This window comes from Haliotis rubra, unplaced genomic scaffold (genome assembly GCF_003918875.1).
Source record: "Haliotis rubra isolate DU_JTF1 unplaced genomic scaffold, ASM391887v1 Scf384, whole genome shotgun sequence".
NCBI lineage: Eukaryota > Metazoa > Mollusca > Gastropoda > Lepetellida > Haliotidae > Haliotis > Haliotis rubra.
This window is the reverse complement of record NW_025767062.1, coordinates 360,412-385,032: the sequence shown is the minus strand read 5'-3', so window position 1 is coordinate 385,032 and position 24,621 is coordinate 360,412. Positions and strand designations below refer to the sequence as shown.

Below are 24,621 nucleotides of genomic sequence, written 5' to 3'. Positions count from 1 at the left end.
GTGAAACTCAGAAATTGCTGTCACTGTCGAAAGCTTGATCTTTGGTCATTCAAACGTTCACAAATGCACATGAGAATTCACATGCACATCATGCCAAAATTAACATCTGCTCAACGTCACGAAACCATTGGAATGGTTCGAGCAGGCATGAGCCAACAACAGGTGGCAGCACATTTCCAATGCCATCGTAACACGATATCTGTATTGGTCAGTTGTTATGGAAACAGTAATGACGTCGCCGACCACCCACGTTTTGGGCGTCCCCGAGTAACGACGCCAAGACAGGACAGATGGATTCGGGTGAATAATCTCAGACACAGGTTCCAGACGGCAGTGACCACGTCCCAAACCATTCCCCAGGCTTTCAATTCTCATTTGGTAGCCTATATGCGTCGTCGATGCGCTGCTGTGCTTCACGCGCATGATGGTCATACCCGTTATTGACTTTGTGACTTCGTCGTGTGACCCCCTACTCAATTTTGAACTTCTGACCTCATCGTTACGGATATTGTTCATGTTCTTTTGACATGTTGTTGTGGCCCGATACTTCAGTTTATAAAGTGTCTACATCATTTCGTCTTTTCTGTGTTGTATTCCAATTCTGAAGGAATGTTCTGTGTGCACAGTTTCTTTATGTGGCTAGTATACATCACTTGAAAGTCATAGAAAAAATATACCAGTTAAATATACCAAAAATGCCAGCCTCCATTCTTTCAAATTACTCTTTTCATCCACTAAAAGAAAGGAACTGAAATCCCTTGCAGCATTTATAAATATTATTGCAACACGAGTGTCATAACCTCTCACATAAACTAGATTGTTCTCGTCACGATATGGCTGAAATATTGCCGATGTGACGCTAAATAATAACTCACTCACTCACTCATAACCTCTCACTATCATGCTTGTTGTACCCATTATATATGTACTGCCATCTTGCACATCATACTGCATTATTATACCTTGTAATTCACTCTTAGACCACATTTGGTGGTCCTATGGAGAATAAAGAATCTGGAATCTGGAATCTGTAACTCAGCTGATAATTCCTCTTGCTGCACTTACATGCACATATCACATAACAGGTAATACATTTGCCACATAAGACCTTGATTTATAATGTTGAGTATTTACTCCAGACAGAAGAAATGCCAAATGGGTAATCTGAGTGGTGTTACCACTAATTATACCTGTTATAAATTCATTAACTGACCATCAAGTCAATGATGACAAATAACATGTGTAGGTTTATGCCACCAAACACGGAATACAGCAAGGGAGAAGTAAACGCTGTATTGCATGCAATTTTAATAGCCTGAAAACACTAATGAGCCGACGCTGTTTTAAGTATACGAACGGAACTTCATTGTTACATAAGAAATACATATAAGCATTTGCTGTGTACTTAGGTAAATAGGTATAATCAGTTTTAACCTAAGAAAATTTTCCGATTTTTCTAGCAATGGCAAAGTGGTTGTTATTAGTTTACGGATTAAAAAAAAATCAAATGTGGGTTTTCATTATCATAGGTAATAGACCAGGGGCGTAGCTACCATTATAAAAACAGCCCGGGCTTACACATGACTTTTGCTATGAAAGTTGGGCCAACCCTCAATACTATCTAAATATAAAGTTTTGCAATCTATCGGACTAATATGAAACATATGGCTTGCTACGTGCTGTAGACATCATATGTTTACATGACATGATTAAATATCGAGGTAAAAATCACAGAAATAGGATCAAATTGGATCAGTCACTATACCATTCAGGCATTAGAAAATCTGAAAAAGCGTACACTGCTGGGATACTTTATTACAATCAGACAAGAAATACCAGGTATATTTTCAAACAACGGCATGTGAAGGGCAGCCACCCTTCTTAATGTCCCCCTGGTTTTGTGACATTAATCGCTCCGGATCAGTGGCCCTTTAAAGTACGACTTTACAGATGCCGATTTCTTGTTGATGCATAGAAGGGCGTTTCCATGTTTATTCTCACACCGTTATCAAGATAAAAGTTACTACCTCCAGGTGAATAGAAGTGACAAGCAGCAAATTAACAACAGGTACTTTAGCAAGTAGCACATTGTTGGATGAGGCCAGCAGGAGAGTAAGATCAACAAATTGTAAACAGGCTGATTGGATGCTAATTAAACAGCTAATTGACAGATTCTATCTGTAAATCAACTTCAGTATGACAAGGTCGAAATCCACTCCATTGTCCAAGTGATGGAATCTATCAACATTCAATCAGCTTGTTTATCCTGAACGATGGACATTAAAATACCGCTATATGCAATAAACAGGGAGTTGTTATCACGTAAGTGGTATGTTTCGTTATGTATCCCCATACTGCTTACTGCAGAATAAGTGAGATCTGCCTCAATTATTTTCGTTCTTTAAACCAATATAGTCATTATGGTTACAAACTGCCTGATTTTAATACCTATCAATTTAGATGTTATATATGAGCGTATGCACACACACCTACACAAAACATACGTAATTTGTGAATTCTGTTCGGACGAATACAAGAAATATCTAATTTAATAAGAAACACTATATAAATTATCTTCCCTCACGCTAAAAGAAGCTTGGCATTATTCGTTCATGTTTTAATAATTTTATCTGCATAAAAGAAGGGATTATCAAAAAATGTGACACAAATTTTCGTATACTACCATTTCACCAACATTGCGATATTGATCATGAAACAATGTTAAGTTCAGTCTGATTTCATTCAGTCATTCAGTCATAATATGCGAGGTTCCTCATTCACACATACCATACTAACTGACATCTCAACATAAAACAATATACAATCAACCAATTCAATACAATACAACTTTCACCGCCTGTGCATACCACACTGTTCACGAATCTCTCAGGTGTATTAGAGCGATGATCACATCGCGACATGTTGAACAAACCTACAGCTCAGCTGATTTAAATAACTTACTTCCATAAGAAAAGCAAAATTTATGGATATCAAATTCTTTATTGCGAATAAGGTTATAGCCCGGGGAAGCCACATTTAAGAAAAACAGAGTTGAAAATGGTGTGGCTTAACCGGCAATGGTCATGGCTGAGTGATCGTGTGAATGTGGCTCTCCCGGCAATGCGCTATTAGCTAATCCATGTTACCGTAAATAATGTGAAATATTCATTATGTACAATCTCGAAATCCAGTTGAATTGTTCGTGGAGAAAAGTCCAGATCACGCAAACTAGCCGCCTCACGTAGGTTCACAAACACCTTTTACGAATTATTCATGATTATACAACCAATTACTTCTTTGAATGTAGAGGGAGGGGAGCTATTGTTGCCTCAGTTATTATTCTGGCATTCATACTAATAGCCAAAAATTTTTTTTAGAAGAATGACCATTTATTGCACAAATATACTTATAAACAACTACATATGTGACGTCTAACTCTTTCCATTTCATTGCTGTTTTTAAGCAAAATGTACGACTAGATTTCCCAAAATCAATATTTTTGCCGCCTTTGCAGTAATGACACATTGATTTAAAGTTGAAACGTCACAATAAATTTGATGAAAAATTCTTGTCCAAACTTCTCTGCTGATGCAGTATACCAATCATACAAACAAAGTAGTCTACACGAAGACATAAAATGACAGAAAATACAAATAAAATTTTCCTAAGAGCAAAAGCTTAAATTGACCTTTTCCATAGAATGACCCATTAGCATGTATCATTTTATCTCAAAACATATGTTATCATATGTTAACTAAAAACTTCAACGAGAATAAAGAAACCGCCCATCATATGTTAAAAGTTGACACCTATAAATCTTGCTTTTCTTATGTATTTCACTTCTAAATTCCCTTCAAAGACTTAACTTACTCCCAGAGGCTCCTTTGAGAGGCATACAAAATTGTAACTTAGTTTTCCTTCTAGAGGCTGTCTGGTTTGAATTAGGTATCTACCTAATTCACCGTAAATCATAAAATCTGATTGCTTCACATTCTTCAAACTGGCTACAAATCATTCATGCGCTCCTCTGGGGGTAACTTAATGAAACTTTAAAAGATAGATTAATTAACCTACTCAAGTAAATGTCTCTAAAAGATAAAAGCTTTGTGTAGGAAATGTGATCATTTGAAAGAGAAACAAATATACCTACTCAGATTTACGTGTTTAAATAATGTAACAATAACTGTTTTTAACTTAATAACTGAATTATAATTAATATAAATGTATTTATTAACCTTTGCTCTTTCCGATCAGCAGGTACCTATGTCGACCTACCTGCTTCATATCTTTGATAATCTATTTCATTATTTCTGTATCTATCGATGTTTTTTATTGAAAACAATAAATGCTCTTTAACCTTTAACGAACAATGTCTTCTGTGTTAATTAACTCATTAATGAACCATGTCTCATGTGGGTACTATTCAACAACAGGGTTGTTCCCACTTTCATTGTAGGGATGTGGAAACACTACCCAGGTGCACTCAACCATTAATTTATGTCTCACAACTGGGAGTTCTCACAAATAGGAGGACACCGTCGTAACTCACACTCATCAATTAACAAGGCAGTAGGCCTTGTTAATTGATGAATCTTAACTGACTGGACTCTCTCATCAGTTAACAAGGGATTAGGTCTTGGGACGTACAAAGAACAATTTACCATCACCCACCAGTTATCTCCCCTTCTGGACATTTCCAAAATTGGAAATCTTTGGAAATCTCATCTTTCCAAAATTGTAAATGTCATGGAAACATCATCTTTACAAGACATTTATAAGCTTGTAAACGTGGACTTCTTTTTCCAGTGATAATGACAACGTTCTTAGATATACCACGTCAATCATGCCCGCAGTAAAGGAGGTGTTATCAGTCTTGTTATTCAATGTCCAGCATATTATGCAAAACCTTTTTTCACGGTCCTCATAGGTCTTTACAGGATTCCCGTCTTGCCAGATCTGTATAATGCAGCGATGCTGTTCACACTGTGTGTCCGTCAAGGTATTGCACAACGTAACTGTAAATCATGCCATCCTTGTTTCAGTTGGTGCATTGGTCTGGCCCAGTTTCTATCTTGAACACTCCGGTTGGGGTTTGTTAAAAAACAATCCAAGAATAACGGGCAATGTCAAAGAATATTTTATTCAAAATAATTTTGCAAATTCAAAAGCTAACAATTGTTCATAACCAACTTGCATACTACGTCGTTTATCAAGAAATGTTACATTTCCTTTCTATCCTCATACCTTCCGACACCCTCATGTTTTGACATTAATGCTCGGTACTATTGTATCTACATTTGTTACAGATCAGTATGCCGACAGTGCCTGTTACACATAAATGACGGTGAATGCTTCTAATGCACATGGTGACTGCTCCCCATCCACTTTTACATGTTATGCTCGAGGGATCATGCAAAAGAAAATTGTCTCTAGTGTTCAGTTTATTTTAACATGTGTATTTGTGTTTGTGATTTTAGAATAGTTATAGTACACTCCAATATACAATGCATCCATGCTAATTGATATCACATGGTATTAAGCTTCCCTGTTTCATAACTTAAGTTGGACACACATATTTTACAGGTTGTCATAATCAGGTGTTATACCATGTGATAACAAAAAGCCATATTCCATGATCAATCAAATCAATTACTTATAACATGTTACTGGTATATACAACCTCACATTCAATATTAATTTTACATATTAATGTATATACACCAAACTAAAAATCACTTCACAAAAATTAAGTGGGGCAGTATGATTACAGTACTTGAGTGCTGTTAAACATTAGGGTAGCATGAACAATGATAATGTGGAGTTCACAGTGGCAGTGAGGTGCAACCCTAAACTCTAGATAAGGTATCTTCTGGCTTATGACCTTACTTCTGACACCCAGCACATCTTGGTTACACATATTTACAGCACAGAATCAACAAAAAGCTGTGTCTACGTATGGTGCAGCTGTACTTATCATGCTACAAATCTGTGTATGTTGCCGACTCAGCAATATACAATAATGGACCAAACTAATGACTACGAAAAAAACTATAAATTAATTGTCAAGGCGTTTTAAGACCCTTGAGAGTGCGCGGCTTAGCACCTTTATTCCTGTTACATGATGAAGTTTAGTCATGAAACAAAACATATCAAAACAATTGTCTCTGACATACAAGACATATTCCATGTCGTTTGACTTTTCGTCACTGCATATCAGAGAAATATGATGGGTTGGACTGTATGATATCAGTCAAATCGGCAAGCTATGAATATGTGGTGAAGTATGAGTATAGAGACCATAGAGACTGTATAAGCCTAAATATTTGCTGATATATTCAAAGATCTAATCAAAAAGAATGATATAATAGGTATGAATATTTTGATTTGCGTAACTGAATTATTTCTTTAAAGGAGAATAAAAAAATTAAAGAAGACATTTCACAGACAATTTTATGGTGTTCTTTTCTGTCTTTTGCATTTGAAGTTGAACTCTTCTTGGGTTATAGCTTTTATTGATGGTAAAATACATACTTGTTACAGCTGGGGAAACAAAAACTGCAAGTTGTTTAACCTAATGAAACATAACCATCCACTTGTACTGGAATTATAATGAAAATGATTCTTCATTTTCCAAATAACTTTTCCTTAGTTTATAAGTACAACTTGAACATGATCCATACAGCGATGTCCAACCAGCACCAATCATAAATCCCTTGGAAGGCAATAATACATTGCAAATGTACTGTAAATTATTACCTTACCTCAAAAGAAATAAATTATTTGGCATTAATAATGTGAAGTTTTACATGTTGGCATTTTACTAAAACTTATCAACAAAATAAAAAGATGAAGCCACAGGCTCTGTGGTTCACTAAAATGTTCCAGAAATGTACAACATCAAAAATTCAGATCATTTGAAATGATGATAATAGGTCTCATGCTTATGGAGACGTTGAGTGTAACACAACAAAAATGCTCTAGAACTTAGGATCAATCAAACCTTAAGTTTGATTTGAGCAAAATATTAAACATAAGGTACCTTAAACTATGCCAACATATGAAGAGATATAAAAAACACACAACCCTGACACACACATTCAGACCATGCATTCAAACAAATGGTTGAAAATATTTATTCTGTACACGTTTCATAAATACTGAACATTAAAATGATAATCCTTATGGGCTTTGCTTCTCAACCATCTGAGATTTAATTTAGCCTTGGAATTAAGACAAGAAAACATTCCATTTATGATATGAATTTAAGCATGCAGCATATGATAAAATATGCATTATACTGTAATGAATACAAACATGAATACTGATGCGGAGAAATTATATATAAGGCCTGATTTTAACAGGCAATAAATACATGAATGCATGTTAAATCTTGTCATTCAGGTTAAGTCATTCAAGTGGGAGGAAACTACCATTAAATGACAGGAATGTCATCAACATAATGCATACCACATCTCAATAATGTATATTGGCAGTGAATACATTCACTGCATAAAGTATGTTTAAACATGTCTGCAGTACATTAGCACTTGTTCATAGATGTATGCAAAGGTTATCCTTTCATGGCACTTTGACAAACATGACATCTTTTCCTGGGTGGCATCGCTCAATATGAGGGGTAACCTCAAAATCTTGTAACGGTCTAAATTGTGGACAGTAAGGGCAACAGAAACCTTGGTGTGATATCCTTGAATGACTAGTTTTTTTCACTGGCATAACTGATCGAGCTGGAGTGCTCTGTTTAGATCTTGGGTGGCTAGCAATGGGGACAGGGTGTCTGGCTCCATGTGACCTCTCTGCTAAAGCCTGAGCTACAGTCTTTGCACTTGATGGTCTTGGTGGTTGAGAACCAGGGACAGATAGAGATGATGTGTTCACAGGTGATTGGGAATGCATCTGAGGTAGCTGTTGAGGGGGAACATTAAGTCTTGTACCTTGATGCTGTGGTAACTGTGCAAGCACAAAAGAGTTACCAGTGTTTATTCCCGGAATGCACAAACCTTGTAACTGTAAAGGGTTCAATGGAACACCAGCCATCTGCATTTGTGCTAGCTGGGTATAGGGAAGGGCCTGTACCTGTTGCAAGAGAGTTCCTGGAGCAGCCAAGGTGCCAACAATGTTTGGGATGGTGTTTCCAAGGACTTGTTTAACTGGTGCCCTTACAGAAGTATTAGGAGTTGATTGTGGACTTGGTTTCAGTCGCTTTGAGTCTGGTTTTAAGTTAAATATTTTGAAAGCATCGGGAGGAAGATCATCAGATACAGTTTTTGACTGTGGGGGTGTTGATGATAAGTGTGTCTGAGCAGGAGACGGAGTTCTTGACAAGTCAAGAGGACAATTTCTGAATAATAGGGACTTTCGATGGGCTTGTGCTGCTTGAGATTGACTATGCTGGATATTAGCATTCATAGATGAAATCATAGGAGCAGCAGAACTAGGTCTTGGAGGTGGTTGAGGCCTTGGCATACTTGAATAGCTTGGTACCTTCAGAACAGGTCTGGATGCAGATAATGATGCTTGACTAGTATTCAACATAGGACTACTTCTGCTTGTTAAAGGACTACTTGTGGACCGAAGCAGAGCCTCCCGAGTGGACTGTGGACTACTTCTTGGATTAAGGGGACTACTTCGAGCATTCAGAGGACTATTTCTTTCCAGTAGTGCAGCTTTTTCCTTTTCTCTTTCTCTTTCTGCAGCTCTCATATGAAGCCTATGAAGTTTATCCGTCATAGAGAACAGTGAAGACTTGGGTCTGCATATCTGTAGTTCTTTAATCTTTTCTGCCACCAATGGTCTGTCTGCTAAAGACACAGATGCTGTTTGTTGTGTTGGTGTAGAGGAAACATGTGTCTTTGCAATGTGTCCCTCAGCTTGCTGTGATGCTGTAGTTTTGGGGAGAATAGGCACACCAAATCTTTTGAGTGGAGGTGGAGGTGGGGGTGCTGTGTTTGCAACTATTTGTTTATTTGCTGTGACTGGGGCAGTGGTGGTTTGGGTGACAGATGCAGTAGTAACTGTTGAGACACGTACTGTTGTGTCCACAGACACAACTGATGAGGCCACTGCAACAGCTGCCGAGTGGGATATGACATTTGAGGAGTCAATAAGACTAGCAGGGCTACTGATTGCAGATGTTGACACTGCTGGAACTACAATATCACCATCTTCTTCCACAACATTTACATTAGTGTTCACAGGGTCATCAACACTTTCACAGTCCATCACCAGCTCCTGAGCTTGATCAGGACTTGGCTTTGAAGAACCTTTTGCTTTAGAGGATGAGAACCGTGTGTTGGCCAACATAACACCTTTTGGCTGAGAGTGTTCCGGTTGAACCGGTGTTGGAAATCTTGGGAATCTTAGAGTTAGCTTTGGCGCAGGAATTCCTCCAACATCTTGAGATATCAGTGGGGGTCGACCTCTCTTTGGTGATTGCCCTGTTGACCTGATTGCAGATGGTCTGGTAGGGTTTCTACTTTCTCCCACAACTAAAACATCATCTTCAGATTCATCAGTCAATACACTTATGGAAGGTTTTGGAGCTATTTTCCTATTTGTATCAGGTTTAGCACCTTTGTTAGCATTTACTTTATCATTGTAAGCACCACTTTTTGAAATAGATGGTATTCTCAAAAACAAATTATCTTCAATAGCCACAGACAATGGATGGTCATTTGGATCTTGGTTGTGTTCTTTCATGATGTGGGCAAACACAACTTCATCTGATTTGTCTTTGAAAGTCTTACACAATGGACACACTTGAACAAAGGCATCAGGATGTTCCCTCTCTAGATGTCCAAATGTGTAGTCCAGTGATGGCATGTGTGCCTGACACTTCAAACACATGTATATGTCTTTCTCAATAACAAATGTATTGCCTACCTTGTTGCACTCCACACCAGATGGAATCGCAAGCACCTGAACAAATGTCTTGGCAGTGTCAGAAAGAGACACTTCATTCTTTGCACAGTTAGAAGGATGCACTTTTTTCACATGTTCATGGACATTTACCTCAGTAGTGAACTCTGGCTTTTGTGAATTAAAGCTTTTGCAATAAGGGCATGTGAACAGTGCAATTTCACTGTGATAATTTTTCAAATGCTCCACCATTGCAGACAGATAGGGAGAATGGATGTTACATTTCATACACTTGTATGTGCAAGTTATTCGCTCATTCCTCAAAACCAAAGCATCAACATCAACCTCAGGCAGGTTGTTGGCTCCACGAGATGTCTGACTGGTGTTTCGGGTTGGCATCTTTTTCTTTTGAGGCTCAACAGCTGGTTCAGGGTTCTGATCACGCAAACTGACAACATCAACAATTTTTAAGCTCGACACACCAGAGTCATCATGGTTAGTGTCATCACTTATATCTGTTACCATGGCATTTTCCTCTGCACCTGTATTTCCTTGATCCACAGCATCTTTCTGTTTCTCCAAAGATGGAACAGTATCAACCCTGAAACAAGAGCATTTAAGAGTCATTTACTATGTAAATCCAAAATATAACTAGCCTCTCCGTGCTAAAATAAGTTTGTTTCAATAATTGAAACACATTTCATTAAGGATTTTGACAACATGCAAATGTCACCTACACACACCTGATTTTGGGCCAATTACAAACAATATTTATAAAGCAAGTAAGCATGAAAGTTCGAAATGAATATGCTAAGTTTTAAATTTTAAATCTCACTCACAATTTGAAATGATTAAATTAACATTAATAATTATACAAAACAAAATATAAGTTGAGGGAATTCTTGAAAATCTGCAAATTTTCAGTTGTCTTCTTTGGTAAACATTACAAGATCCACAAGAGAAATATCATTAAGAATAAACTCAGAAATATCATTCAACAATTACTTACACTGAGGATGAATCTTTCAGGCTTTTCCCATTACGTTCAGTGGCAGCCTTTGTATCAATAGAGGAAGGTTTTGCTTCTGGAATATTTGCTTTCTCATTGCAAGCCTCTTTCTCTGAAAGTTCTTTCTCCTGAGTCTTGATGTCTGTTGTGTCAGTGGTAATGTTGCTGAGTTTTTCTGCCGACTGTTGATCAACAGTAGTTGCACCTTTGGCTTCACTTTCCACTGTAACTGGTTGACTGTCACCAAGGTTACACACAGAATCACTGTCCATTGTATTTGATAGAGTTTCATTTTCAACTGTCGTTGTACTGTCAGCTTCTGCAGATGTTTTGTTTTTCCACCCTTCTTGGACATACAGGAAGTCCCTGGCTCTTTGATAATGAGCTTTCCGTGGGTTTTCACTGTTAGAATCATCACCTACATTGGTTGTGGAGAACAAATTGTTCATTCTGTCAAAAATATTACCTCTGTCCTCCAGCTGTGATTTATCTGCCACCTTCATCTGTTCTACATCATAGAAATTTGGTAATTTTCTATATGACTGGGGCCTTGAAGGATGTGTTGTTTGGTTGTGACTCATAACCGTTTCTTCAGAGTTGAAGTAAGCATCTGCACACAAGATACATGCATACAGATTTTCAACTGAATGCAAATCCTTTGAATGTTGCTGCACATCCTCCAGGATATCTGTAGAATAGTCACAGTGGGTACACATAAAACGCTTTGCATTGGGAGACTTCAATGACTTGCTGTCCACAAGGAAAGATATGATGACTGGTCCAGATGTTGCTCCACTCACTGATCCTGGATCAACAGGCTTCAGCAGACTTGTTTCGACTGGCACTTTTGGTGCCTCTTCTATCACATGATATAAGTCACTTTCAATCAAGTCTTTACTTTTGATTATCTTTGACTCTTTTCCATGATGTTCATTCTTTGAATGTGCTGAGGCTCCAACCATAGAGGCAAAAATCTTATTACAATACCCACACTTAAATGACAAACCAGGTATATGACTGTAGACATGAAATTCCATTGTCTTCTGAACAGCAGAGGAAAATTCACACTTGTTACAAACATACTTCACACCTGGCTTTCTATCACCAGATAAATGCTTCAGTCTAACACTTTCTGGTACAGTTGGGGCAGTCACTACTGGAGCAACTGGGGCAGCAGCTTGGGTCAGTTTTGTTATGCTCTCTTCTGCTTTGTTATTAGTCTTTCTGGATGACTTGGCAGCATCTGTGCCTTTGGCAGACTTTGGCTTTTCTTTCTTCTTTGACTTCAAAAATTCAACAAAACTTCCAACAAAGCCAACTTCATCAAGTTCCTCCACCTTTTTCTCTGCTTGAGCTAGCTCTGGATTTGTTCCGTCGTCCTGTTTCAATTTTAAAAGCTGTGCAACTGTCAAACCATCCTTATTTTTATTTTTAGGTGGTCTACCCCTAGGTCTTCCAGATTTGAATTGACTCTTTCTGCCTTTCATCATTCTTTTCTTCTTCACTGTAGCTGGTGCAGGTGGAGAGGATATATCTCCACACATCTCCATGCCTCCACTAACACCAAGATCTGATTGCTGTGAACCGCTCTGACTCTCATCTTCAGACTGATTTGGCAAATTCAGCTGTTTAACAAAGTCTACAAGTTTCACTGAGCACGGTGTGCATAGTTCCATAAGTTCTTCAAAGTTTCCAGCTTTCTGTACATTTGAGATACCCACTTCTGCAATGTTGCTTTCCTTAAAAGCTGATTTAGCTAGATTTTTTCTTTTGCCAATCTGCTTTTCAATCTTCCTGGCCAATCGTGTTGCTTCATTTTTGTCATATTCCTCCTCAATGCGTTTTTGTCTCATTGCAATTATCTCAATAGGTGACCTGGAAATCTTTGGTCGCAATTCAAATTTCCTCACTGGTTTTCGACCAGGTTTACCTGACTTTAGTCTGATGGTGAGAGGTGGTACACGCTTTTCTGAGTCAACGGGAGATACGTCAGAGTTTGAGCTAAAGCTTGCATCTTCCACTTCATTTGTTTCAGTGAAAACATCATTTTCTTTTTCAAGCTTCTTGTCCGATACCTTATCTGAGTTGACCTTGGATCCATCAAGATCACATTCAACTACATCCAGGATATGCTCCATGAGAAGTGCAATAACATCAACTTTTGAGTTATCTTCACAGTTTTCATTACTGTTTGAATCAACATTAGAAACACCATCCTCCAAACCAATGTCTGCTATTAAGCTATCGTCTTCTTCACTCAGACGTGTGACTTTAAATTTACCTTTATGTCGTTTGAGCTTCATTTTGATGCCACCTAGTTCACATTTGTGCTCTTTATCCTTCGAATCAGCATCACTCACTGCATCCATTTGGTCATTAGAACCAATGTCAGTGTCTGATTTAATTACCTCTGATTCATCACATTTTTCAGAATCTTCATGATCAGTGTTAACAATATCATTAACAACAGCCTGCAGACAAGCCTTAACTGTTTCATCTAAATCCTCCTCCTCACGTGTTGATTTTGATTGCTGTTGCAAGGATTCCATCTTTACAGGGTCAGAGGTGTCTATTTCCATCTTGTCCACATTATCTACATCCGGCTGGCAGGGCTGAGTGACCGGTTCAGAGACCTTCTGAGGTTCAGAGACCTTCTGAGGTTCAGCTTCCTTAGAAGTTACAGTCATCCCATTTTCAAAACTATCAGTTTTATCTGTATTTGACAACAAATGCATATCACTTTGAACTGCTTCAACAGCTTCTCCTGTTTCACTTGATTCTTCATGAGATGGTCTCAAGGTCTCCTGTGTGATGCCATGGTTCACATCAAAGCTTTCAATTACTGGTGTTGGTACTGCATCATGCACCTCATCAGTGGCAACAAATGGAACTATTTCTTCCCGACAAACCATAACATCACCATCCATGGATTCTAAACTATCTAAAGCACCATCCCCAGGACAACTTTCCTCTATTACAGGGTCAATATCATCATTCAAAACAGAATTGCGTACTTTATCCTGTTCTTTTGCTATTAGTCCAGCCTCAAAAGTAGCTGGTTCTAAAACAGGTGGTTCAAGGTCTTCATTGCTGGGAGCAGGGCTGATCAAATCCTTAATTATTGGCAAGTCTGGATGCTGCATTTCAGGTGACAAAGGAGAACCTGTTCTAGAATCTTGTTCAGACACCACAATTCTAAGAGGTGTGATAACTGGTGGGTTACTCTCTTCCTCACATGTAACAGGATCAGTTTCCAGCCCTGCAGATTCTTCGTCAATCACCCTCTTGGTTTCAAGCAAAAGTGATGGTTTGTCTTGAGACTGTTGAATGGTCCTTTTGCGAGTTGTCTTATACATCTGAGAGGCTTTTAATATTCTTCCTCCTCTTACTCTACTGAATGGCCTGTGTTTCTGATCAGATATAAGTAGCTTGTGGGTATTTTTAACTTTGAGAGATTTCACAATAGGCTGTCTGGGTACACCAATTTTGGGCCTGCCTGGTTTTCGCTTCACATCACCTGACATGCCAGTTGGTTTGAAACTTACTTCAGAGTCATCTTCCTCCTCAAAGTCAACACCAGAAAAAGTATAGGGATCAGTTTGGCATTCCTCATTCCGCAAGATCCGTTGCTTCTTTACACTAACTGTTTCTTTGGAGATTTTAATGTCAGTAATTGCATGAGCAGCACCTTTAGACATTTGAGGATGTCCCCGCTGCTCCATATTCTCATCAATTTCTCCAGATTCACTTACCTGTGAATCTTGAGACACTAAACGCTTTCTCTTCGGAGGTCTTCCTCGTTTCTTTGGTTTTTCATCATCTCCAGATGCAACAGAAACAGATGTTGAGCTGTCAGGAAGTGCAATGTCTGCTTGTTTTCTGAATGTCGTCTGTTTAGTTCCATGTCGTTTGATGACAATACTTGTATCAGATTCATCAACTGAGGATTCACGTGAATTTCCAGAAGCTTTGGATTTCTTTACCAATTTCTTTCCAGAGGTTATCAGAGGAGATGGAGTATCAGTCCAACTCGAATCCATGGACACTGTCGTTTGAGATTTCATACTGGTGGATGTAACGCCATACTTTTTCCTTCTCTTTCCTGTCACTGCCACTTCGTTGTCTGAATCTATCAAATTGGAAGCATCAGAATCATTTTGATCAGTTTCTGCTCCACTTGCAGTATCATTATTTTCTTTCAGCTGCCTCTTGAGAGACTTTTCATCAAGGAGTTCAAAATCAGCACTTAAAGTTCTCTTCCTTTTTGGTTTCGGAGCCTTTGATACCTTCTTTCCATGCCTCATTAGCATTTCACCAATTTGGCTCCGCAGCTTCCTTTGTGGTTTGGCAACTAACTGAGATCTTTTCTTTCCAAATTGTCTTTTAGAACCAGAGCTGGATGGCTGTGTGTTCACTGATTTGGAGAGTTCACAATCTGCTTCCTTTTTCCCTGATTGTGAGCTATCTTTCACTGTACCACCATGCCCTGTCTCACCATCTTTGTCAGTTGTGTCAGCTTCATCTTTTAACTTCCCTTTGAGCTTTGGTGGCCTTCCTTTACGCTTTAGTCCAACTGACTGGTCCTTTGAGTCATCCTTGACCTTTATCTTTGTCTCCTTCTTATTTGTCTTGGAAGACGACGACGATGCAGAAACAGCCCCCACAATTTTTCGTCCAGAGACACTGGAATGTCGCAACTTTGAGAGAACCAAGACCTTCTTAATTTTGAAGCTTGGGGTATCCCTCATATTATTCAGCTCTCTCTGCAATTAAGAAAACAAAATTAACACACCTTCCGAGGGACAAATTATACAATGTATACAGATTCCTGTAAGAGTGATTAGGTTATTAATATATACTGTCCCAAAAAAGAAACGCATATAGGAATTTCAACTGTATTTTTATGTTTATTTGAAACATCTTGTAGGCTTTATGAGTCAATGAAATATAGCGAAATAGCACAATCGGAATGCAGACTTATCCATCTTTGGCACTAACTCAAGGAAAGTCAGTTTGAGTGTCATGGAGACGTGTGGTGGCGCTGAAGTCAATACCTCGTGTGACCACCGTGGGCATCCAGAACTGCACGGCATCGCCTCGGCATCGAACGAATAAGTCTCAGAATCTTGTGTTGCCCAATTGCAGTCCACTCTGCCTGTAGTGCCTGTGCGAGTTGCTGAAGTGTCTGGGGCTAAGGGTTACGGCGTCGCACCCGTCTGTCCAGGGCATCCCACAGATGTTCGATCGGGTTTAAGTCCGGTGATCTTGAGGGCCAGGGGAGCACATTGATGTTGTGGTTCTGGAGGAAGTCTCTAGTGTGACGTGCTGTGTGGGGCCTGGCATTGTCCTGTTGAAACAACTCCCTCTGACGATCAATGATTGGAAGGAGGTGTGGGCGTAGGATTTCGTCACAGTACCGTTGAGCTGTCAGGTTGCCCTGGATCATCACCAAATCACTTCTCCTCGGCGGGTGATCGCCCCATCATCATAACACTGCCCCAGCCGAATCTGTCCACCTGGGGAACGCAAGCGTCAGTGAAACGTTCACGTCGACGTCTGTACACCCGCATTCTTCCATTGCGTCGTTCCAATAGAAATCGTGATTCATCACTGAACCAGATTCTACGCCAATTCGGTAGGTTCCAGGCCTGAACGTTGGTGCACTATTGAACTTCGATGTCGGCGATGTTGTTGTCGAAGCACAGGGCCAAAATAAGGTCTTTTGGCACGTAAACCAGCCTCTCTCAACCTGTTCCTGACGGTCTGTGCAGAAAGCCTCCTCAATCCGGGTATTTGTCGAGCGGTACTGGTTGCCGTAGCTGTTCGATGACGCAGGTGATGTACCCGGATGAAGCGATCCTGCGCCGCAGTGGTCGCTCGAGGTCGCCCACTACGAGGGGCATCTGCTACTGAATTCTGCCGGCGATATCTCTTTCAGAGCCGTGAAATAGTGCTTTGGTGAACATTCATGCATCAGGCAACTGCACGTTGAGACTGGCCAGCTTCAAGCAAACCAATGGCGATATGACGGTTGGCTTCACTTAGACATGGCATTTTGCGTTCATCAACAATATTTCAAATACAGTGAATAATCGACAGACAGCGATCAAACTTTTATACCCATCATTGAGACTATCTCATCCCCAACTTTCACGTGCATTGCATGTGAATTGTGTATTCTGTCACACTACACGCCGAAATTGAAATCATGCTGTTCAATACGGGTATTTTACGGATGGTGCGTTTTGTTGTGATGTTTCAAAACATAAACACCATAGGACTCATAAACAGAGCAAAACCTTTTGTAAAATGAATCACCTTTTAATTCATTGCTACATGAAATTGCTATTTTCATGATGCGTTTCTTTTTTGGGAGAGTATATAATGTTGCATCGGCACTATTTCCAACTTAGACATAACCAACTTTCTGTTGGTGACATAGGTTATAAAACACCAGCAATAAGAAAGGCCACTTTGTGGGTCATGGATCCACATGAGACAAGAAATGTGTTCATACTTTGTACCATCGTACCAGTTTTATATTGTGATGTCCTGCTATATATGTAAATGAAAACATCTCATAATATAAGTGACAGAGCACTCGAACTGTAAAATATACCATTCATACGATATTCATATTATCTAATGCAGTCCACATAATCAAGGTTTGTTTTAGGGTAACATGTCCTTGTAGTGTGTTGCTAAATGGGGACTAGTTCTTTGCATTAATTTGTATCTCTGAAGGTATCAGTAATAGAAATACACAAATATCTTTCTGAAAAATATCAATCAATGAAAAAAATATTTTAGATTAAACAAAACACTTTCCATGATCATAAAAGTGAGTAAGTTTGGTTTACGCCACTTTTAGCAATATTCCAGCAATATCACGACACGGGACACCAGAAATGGGCTTCACACACTGTACCCATGTGGGGAATCGAACCCGGGTCTTCGGCGTGACGAGCAAACGCTTTAACCACTAGGCTACCCCACCGCCTCCATGACCCTAAGACAGCTCAGGTAAGTCCACTGTATCCATAGTGATGACACCAGGTGTTCATTAAAAAGTGAGCAAGTGGCATCTGTCAGACACACATACCACAAGTCAAATATTGAACTAAAAAAAACACAAAAACATATGGTGCAAGTTAAAACAGCAAATCGGATCAGATATCAGTTTTGTCAGAGATGTGTGTCAACTTTGGACATGTCCACACAGATGAACCATTAACATTTTCAAAACTTAACGAAAGTCTCAAACGTTGTGACTCCGATTAAGAACTCTTACGCAAGATTTGTTAAGTCAATGGCATCAAATGACATTGAAGTATAATGGATTTACATATATACATTAGGAACACGGATTATGAATCCCAACCAGTAGCATCCCAACCAGTTACCTTGACATTACTTTCAGGATGATTTTAATAAGTCTTCAAAGCATGAATGCACAGTATTTTTGTCTGAATATTATTGTCTTTGCGCGCATCCTTAACACACTTAAAATGTACTTAATATTAACAATGATCCTATGCAATAATAGGACATAATATCTCGCTAGCAGAAGTCATGGGTATGCACTGTGTAATTTTCAAAACTAGTGTAAACATGAGATTCAAGTACTGACTTTTCAACCTGTCTCCCTGGTTTGGGACTGGCCTATATATATTACCTGAAGTACATCACTGATGTCTGAATTTGTTAAAACACCAGCAGTCTATACAATGAGCCTGTTTCAAACACATAACAGACAAAATAATCTGCCGAGGTTATATATATGATATCAAACTATGTAATACTACAATACAAAGATTAATTGTGAATATTCATCAACATATGCACAAGAGACCACCAAGCAAGTTCAGAATCAAAACATGTTAACAATGAGTATAGAAGGTGCCAAGTGATCGTTCAGGAAAATCTATCCAATTATTACAACTGTTACATTTTTCAGAAACACTGAGACAAAATCACATTTGAATGGTGCTATGAATACTAGTTCTTATCTTATGTCTGCAGATGCAGCAGATCTTCAATGTGAAATCAGCAAGCCAGATCAACTAGAGCATTTCATGACAAAATTTTGTCAAAGGTTACCTCAATCATCACTTAAATATATTTCAAACTATTTAAAACGATATGCCTAAAATACTAAATGGTAGATGTGCAGTCTGCGAGACGAACAATTGAGTCTCAAAGTCCAAATAAGGCTCTTAAAATAATTTTTGGAAGATTTTAGCAACATCCTATGGACTACTAGTACTATCACCATAAATTACAGGACAACAGTTTTCCTCAATTTTTTGTCTTTTTACTCAATAAACCTGTTTTACCTAATCTATTAATGTTTTTTACTTCAACATAAACAGATGTTAGTTGAAATCAGGTTTTTAACATTTCATGACAGGACAAAAACATGGCTAATGCCCAACACATGCCCAATGACATTTACGAAACATTTTCTCATGATAAGTTATTTTGTTAAAACCTTTGATAACATAACCTATTGATGTCAAGCAACTTAACATTAGTTTCCTGGCTACACAGTACCACAAATGACTTATCAATTTGTATACTTGCCGAACTCAAACTGCACCCGAGTCTGTTAACCTTTTCTGTTTACAACACATCACAAAGTCTGGCACATATATAGAAGTATCTAGCTTCACCTTCCACTACACAAGTATGATTTATAGTGATGGCCAGTCTATTTTATCAGTGCCTATTATGTGCAGTTTAGAAGTGTACAGCTATACAGTGACAGTAGGTTAACAGCTGTGGACAGCCTAGGTAACACCAATGGGGTGTGACATGGTAACTATACGCTCACATGAAATATGATCTCTTACAAGCTTCTGACATTTCAATGTTTTGATACTTACAAGTCTATAAAAAAAATTATGGAGTTCAAATCATCAATGAACAACCAAGTTGTCAAAATATTACCAAAATAAATATTCTTTTAATTCAGTGTTTCAACATTTGGCAATTTAGGGACCATTGTTAAAACCCAAATGCCAGAATAAAATTGGGGCTTTCCTTCACTGAATAAAAACGGAGGAGAGATTCCTGAATTATGCTCAGTGTTTAACATTTTATCATATAATTGTGAGTGAGTGAGTATGTTTTTAAGCTGCTTTGAGCAATATTCCAGCAATATTACGGCAAGGGACACCAGAAATTGCTTTCACACATTATACCCATGTGGGCAATCAAACCCGGTCCTATATATAATTGTGAATGATATATGGACAAGAACTAAATTGATGTCAATGTAATTCTTTGCTAGACTTTTACTTGCCTTTGCAAGTGTTTGTGACAGCTGCCACTGATAGGGCAGGATATGCTCACCTTTCCCTCAACAGCTTGTATCATTATTCAATATTATATGTAAGAACATCCCTATGATACAGTATGAAAAGAATTGCTTTTAGCATAGAGTTCTTTTGATTTTGTTATTTATTGCCTTTGTTAATGTGAACTTGCCATAGTAACTGCAGTAACCTTAGCCTTAATCTTCCTCAGTGACATTTTTATAAATGTAGATGCATTGCAATTTAGCTTAAAGTTAGTTTCTAATGCTTGAAAGAACACCATACAAGTATAAGAAAAGAGAGAAAAAACATACCTGCATTGCACAAATACCTTTTGACAACATTCAGGAAGCGAAGCCAGTGATTACTTTACTTACATACAGTTTGCATGAATTTGGGAAAAAGCAAGAAAATGCATACCCTATAAATGCTCTTAAGGCACAGTATAACTGATAAAACAAAGAATTTATCATTTGAAAAGGGTATCATCAATCCAAATGAATATCTAATCGAATTTGCTAAAGTATCAAGCTCACCATCTTCATGGTGAAAAGACATTCACTTGGTTCAACGCTGGAAAAAACTGCTACTTAAATACCATCACTGACTTGTTCAACATGACATCATGGAAGCTGTAAAAGCTAAACCGTTTCATATAACACAGTCAAGAGTCTACACATTGATATATGGTTTCCCCTAGTATTTACAATGTGGACAGCGTTTGAAGTGAAAAATATTGCCCAACTTTTATGTCAAAACATGCATATTTAGCTCTGGTAAAGCAGTGAAAAGTAATGATCAAAGATCAAAACATTTACAATGGAGTCTAAATTGTTGATGGCTATTTATGTAATTTTCAATCTATTTATGCTTAGGCAAAGTGCCCCACCTAAAGCTGGTCTTTATGACAATCCAACAAATATCACCAATCTAGGCAGTCCCAATTCTCCCTTGTGAAGACATACACTAGAAAACTATTTCAGCTGTATCAGACCACCAAGGCTGTTTTCCAGCAAAAAAGACCAAAATGTATCTTTAACAAGTGAGTGAGTGAGTAAGGTTTTACGCCGCTTTTAGCAATATTCCAGCACTATCAGTCAGAAATGGGCTTCACACATTGTACCCATGTGGGGAATTGAACCCAGGTGTTTGGTGTGACGAGTGGACGCTTAAACCACTAGGCTAAACCACTAGGCTAACCCACCGTCCTATCTTTATCAAGTGTGCCCGAGGACATTGCTGTGTCAAGGTATGCCTCACAAATTTAAGCATGCTGAAAATACATTTCTAGAGCACTGTTTTGGGGATGTTCCTACAATTGTCATTTTCCTTGTGTCTGTCCAGTTTACTTGAGCAAAGTTTATTTCTTGCTGGCTTCATACAATAAAAACTGTCAGAAGATACCTTTCCTAAATAAATTTTGATTTTTAAACCTGCCCCTAAAACTATGAATTTATACTGTCACTTAAACACAACATGAAAGGACTTTTTAAACCTTCAACATGTGTTTGTTATTGTCTCAGACTTCTGAGGTAAGCAAGTACAGAGACAGATGGTTGAACATGTAGAGATACACAAAAGACAAGAATTGTTTGTTCTTTTATGGTTTATTATTTACCTTCAACACCATCAATTACCAACCATTCAACAAACAACAAATCTTGTCAGATGTCATAAAAACACTACATGACTAAAATGCGCCTTGAAATGAAGTGTAGTTGACAGAAAATGGATGAGGAGGCGGTAATCAGTTTGTGATTGCTGAGAATAATGTTAACATTGGTGCTATCACGGTTGGAGCGAAAAGCGTACCCTCATGAACATGGTAAGCGGAAGTTGTATGCGCATGGAATGAGGTGAAATACACATGACAGTTTGTTGTGATTGCAAGCTCCAATAAATATGACATTGAGCCAAACAAAATATATGTATGTATCCATTTTCTGTCAACTACACTTCATTTCGAGGCATGAGTAGACGCAATATGATTGTGATTTCTGTGTATAATTCGGATAGAAGTTATACTTATCGGTAACTGCCAGTTGTCTTGTGGTCTGAGTTGGGTATTCATTACTGTTTTCATAAGAATTATTACTGACAATCGATTATGAAATTTTGCAATCGATTGTCGCATCGAGAAAGGGTAACCAATCAATTTTCGATTATAATCGATCATCGGAACACCACTACCTTCAACTATATATTATAACCTATAAGAAAGAATCATGTAGATTTCCATACAACATACAGCTCAATAACTAGAAGTAACAATGACAAAGCTTACATAGTAACTCTTTATCAAGGCATCATCATCACCCAACCACTTATCAAAAGTCTTAGAACTTGTTCTTATACAGTCTCCCCTTTTCACCTTGGTTAACCAATAGCATATCAATACGCAGTCTTCAACCATGAGAGTTTGCTCACCTGAGGGAACAGAAATTTAATTATGAGAGTCGTAGATGAAAATTGAAAGTACACAGAACAGTACCACAGGGGATAGAAGTGCTTCATGCTGCTACCAAGCCTCTCAGCATTTTCCAATGCAATGAATAATTCACTCATCATGGTTATGTTTGGAAATATACTTGAAGGAGATCAGGTTATCAATGATAGCCATCTTGTTCTTCAAGCTATGCAGTCTGTGTCAAAAGCATTAGACTCTTTCAGCCTGAACTAGACTGAACTACATCATTATCAGCCGATTTACACTTACAGTCTTAGGATATTATAAGCTGAGTATATGAGAAAGAACACAATATTTCTAGACTCGGGCTACAGATTTTTGGATTAGTCAAAGAGCCATAGTGGTGCATTGTAGGGAAAATCAGGTGTCAGTTGATCTTTTACTCTATTCAAACTCCTCACTGCATCAGGTTGAAGCAGAATGTCTCGTTAATTTCTCTCTTTATACACACTTAATGTGGACAATAAGCTTAATGACAATGACTGAAAGTATTTCGGCGCCAGTAGCTTCCAATTCTAATCTGGACAGATGTTATTCAATCACAGCTGTCCATTACCGATCTAACAGATGGACCATGAACTGTGGGGCTCAGTGGTCCTTTTGTCTAGAACTATCCCTCCCAGTCTGGATGTGTATAGATTATGACATTTTCACAGTATAAGCTTAAAACAGACTGTTCGCACTACTTCAGGTATTTCACCTCATGAAGAACTGATTTTCTAGATTTTAGTCTCAGACTAGTGACCATAACTAACATTGTTAAATACAAGCTATTTAGCGTTGTTAAAACTATCAGGGCACATAATCTTTGGCTCTATTTTACTCCAAGACATTTTATTGCGAACGATTCTCTTCAGCAATATATATGTGGGGAAAATGTCATAAGAAATATTTCTTTCAAGATCAATATTTTGTAGGTTTGTCAATATTTGGTTCATTTCAATCAATAGTAATTCTTTACTAGGACGTAATTTAAAGATAATCATTATATCCTTGGAGGTTATTTTTCATTAATAATAAATTCAATTATTTTTACTTATTGGAGCAGTATGGCTCTCACATTTCAAATGGAAGAGTTTACAAGATGGATGTCACAGATTTCTTATCTGCATAAAAGGAAAATAAAGTGTCTAGTTTAACTTGCAAAACTTAAAGTGGACAGAGTGAGTGAGTATGGTTTTAAGCCGCTTTTAGCAATATTCCAGCAATATCATGGTGGGGACAACAGAAATGGGCTTCTCACTTGTACCAATGTGGAGAATCTAACAAGGGTCTTCAGCGTGACGAGCGAACCCTTTTACCACTAGGCTACCCCACCGACAAAGCACACACAGCTGTAGGATGATATTCAATGAGCATCAAACTAAAATAAGTTTTATAGAGATTAGTAATCTCAATCAAGATGATGTATTCTTTAATTTAAAAACTTGACAGTAACTGGCTTACTGTTTTCAAAACCAATCATATAACTCTAATGTCACATGTCCCCATGCAGTTCATGACATTCTTTCTGCTGTGACATTACTTGTGACGATCTGGAAGTACTTCATCAATTGTGTGTACATTGACATGAGATAATAATAATGATAATACAGGTTCTCATAAAAACTAAACGAAGGCAATGTCACCACGCACTCCATCATCAAAAACACATTTACCAATACTTGAATCACAATATTGCTCTGACTGACAAAAGTTGGGCAAAAGTTGTCATGTTGCTATTACAGTCACCTCACTTAGGAATTGGACCCGTGAAGGGTTAGTATTGATCTTCAGTAACCCATGCTTGTCGTAAGAGGTGACTAACAATATCAAGATATTTACATACAAGTCTTTGAACATTCTATCTTGAGGAGACACTAAAAAAACCATATGTTCATTCTCAATTTCCTGGAATCAGTTTCATTCAAATCTTTATGCAGCATCCATACATTTCATTGGTCTAAACTGAC

The 24,621-nt window shown here is 38.1% G+C and overlaps 1 protein-coding gene across 1 annotated transcript in view; it reads right to left on the bottom strand.

The window, feature by feature from the left end:
• Positions 1 to 5,121: 5,121 nt before the first annotated feature.
• LOC124286488 overlaps positions 5,122 to 24,621 on the bottom strand; it is a 38,063-nt gene continuing 18,563 nt past the window's right edge. The window contains exons 2-3 of the mRNA XM_046722862.1: positions 10,886 to 15,648; positions 5,122 to 10,477 (exon numbers count right to left, since the gene is read on the bottom strand). Coding sequence (XP_046578818.1) covers positions 7,579 to 10,477; positions 10,886 to 15,648 — 7,662 coding nt within the window. The 3' untranslated portion in view covers positions 5,122 to 7,578. The remainder of the gene's footprint in view (positions 10,478 to 10,885; positions 15,649 to 24,621) is intronic.